The 1,999-nt window shown below is 35.7% G+C and overlaps 1 protein-coding gene across 1 annotated transcript in view; it reads right to left on the reverse strand.

Moving 5' to 3' along the window:
- The window catches only part of ndor1 (NADPH dependent diflavin oxidoreductase 1), a 12,716-nt gene extending 10,725 nt beyond the window's left edge, over positions 1-1,991 (reverse strand). Inside the window, exons 1-3 of the mRNA XM_015396725.1 lie at positions 1,643-1,991; positions 1,000-1,077; positions 768-865 (exon numbers count right to left, since the gene is read on the reverse strand). Coding sequence (XP_015252211.1) covers positions 768-865; positions 1,000-1,077; positions 1,643-1,903 — 437 coding nt within the window. The 5' untranslated portion in view covers positions 1,904-1,991. The remainder of the gene's footprint in view (positions 1-767; positions 866-999; positions 1,078-1,642) is intronic.
- Between the last annotated feature and the right edge of the window lie 8 nt (positions 1,992-1,999).

A 1,999-nucleotide genomic window follows, 5' to 3' on the forward strand; every position in this document is an offset into this window, starting at 1 on the left:
TTTGAGGTAAATATACCTTTATATGACATTTGTTTGGATATATTTGTGTAATTTAGGAGTTTCCATAATTTGCGTTTGCAGCTTGTTTGGATCCTAAATGCAGGAAACTGGGAAAAGCTGATTTACAAACAGTTTTGGACAAATCTTATGGTAAATTTATTCATTTCAGTCAATGTGATATCATTTTAATGTTAACATAAAGAAAAGCTTTAGACGGTCTGACAAGAAAGCAAACAGAATCAACACTGCAAAAAATTTAAATCTAAATAAGTCATTTTTTCTTCAAATAAGAGCATTTTCTCTTGAATTTAGGCGATAAGTGAAATGGAACAAGGCAGTTTAGATTTTAAAAAAGAAAAAAAGACAAATGCATTGTCTTAAATCAAGTGCATATTATTATCTTATTTTAAGATAAAGGTGATTTATTTAAATGTCAATTTTTGCAGTGTTCCTAAAGTCAACCACAATTTTAAACATTTGCTTTAAAAAAAAAAAGCAAAACAGATTAAAACGTTAAAATGCTTCGATCATAGATTTTAATGTACATTAAAATATTAGAAACTGGTTTTTAAGTCATATCACTGCTATGAAATAAAAGTATATTGCGATCTATATTGGTACGGAATTTATAATTAAGTATTATTATTATGATACCTCAGTGTGAACGGATGGATTTATGCAGAGAAATGAAGCCAATGAAACAGAAAACCTGTTTGCATTCAGACTCTCATGTAGGATAGAAATAATTCCCATAATTGATGACTAACTTTGGATAAGAGGAGTCTCCCAATCCTAGAACCGCACAGTCTAGACAGCTCAGAGATCCAACAGGCAGAGACTTCCTGAAGAGAAACCTCCAGAAGTTCTGGGAAGAAATGGAAAAAAGAAATGACTCAAACAGTTTTCTTCTCATGTGGAGAAAAATCTGAATGAGAAGAAAAAAAAAAAAAAACCCTCCAGAGAACGAAACTGTCCTTCATTACTGAAATAAACATGTACCTTCATGTTGTCTGGAGGGTCTCCCTGTCCTGTGGTGGAACAAACAAAGACCACCAGAGACTCCGAGATCAGGTCGGCCTGGAGGACGAAACCATTAAGCTTTACTGGTTTATATCAGACACAGGAGGTCAAACTGGGATCAGACATCAGGCTCCTTCACTGATTCCAGGGTTAAAATCAGTCCTCTTCAGCAACAGGACTTTATAGTACATTCAACCAAGAGCGGCTGGTCTGTATTCTCTACGTTCTCAAGAGTCTTTGCTTCTGACTGTAACTAGTATCCGCACTGAAGCTGGAAAGACAGCTTTTCAGTACTCTGCCCCCACAGCATGGAACAATCTTCAGAAAGACTGGAAGTCGAAGGATTTGATTCCAATCGACATTTTAAACGATTGCTCAAAGGTTTGGAAATTAGATCTATGCTTTGTAACTGTTTTATGAATTTCTAATTATAGATAAATGTAATTGTAAACTGTAATGTAATTTGTAATGTAATCTTTTGCCGCTGTCTTGGCCAGGACCCCCTTAAAAAAGAGATTGTTAATCTCAATGGGACGTTTCCTGGTTAAATAAAGGAATAAATAAAAATAGAATATTAGAAACATAAAGAAACTCCTTTAAGCGCCACAATAAACAGACTCACCACATTGTAACCATCCAGAGGAAGAACCCGGACCTTCAGATGCCTCCTCTGGGCTTGTCGGCCAATCCTGTGGGCCGTGTCCTGGGCCGTCCCGGTCTGACTTCCATACAGAACCAGCAGAGCCGGATCTGACATCACTTCTGAGCCCGAGCACACAATAAAAAATAAAAATAAAATAGAAAAGCAGAATAAACACAAAGATAATCTCATCTTCTCCCTTTTTATATGGAATACATCCAGTCTGCTGACATTTTGACTCATTAAGGAACAATCTAAACAGAAGTCTGACAGATGGAGCTGAAATCAACAAAAAGATCTAATCTCTGGACAGTTTATTAAATTAAATTCTTTCAGTTT

The sequence above is a fragment of the Cyprinodon variegatus genome, unplaced genomic scaffold, assembly GCF_000732505.1.
Source record: "Cyprinodon variegatus isolate N-32 unplaced genomic scaffold, C_variegatus-1.0 Scaffold817, whole genome shotgun sequence".
In the NCBI taxonomy this organism is placed as follows: domain Eukaryota; kingdom Metazoa; phylum Chordata; class Actinopteri; order Cyprinodontiformes; family Cyprinodontidae; genus Cyprinodon; species Cyprinodon variegatus.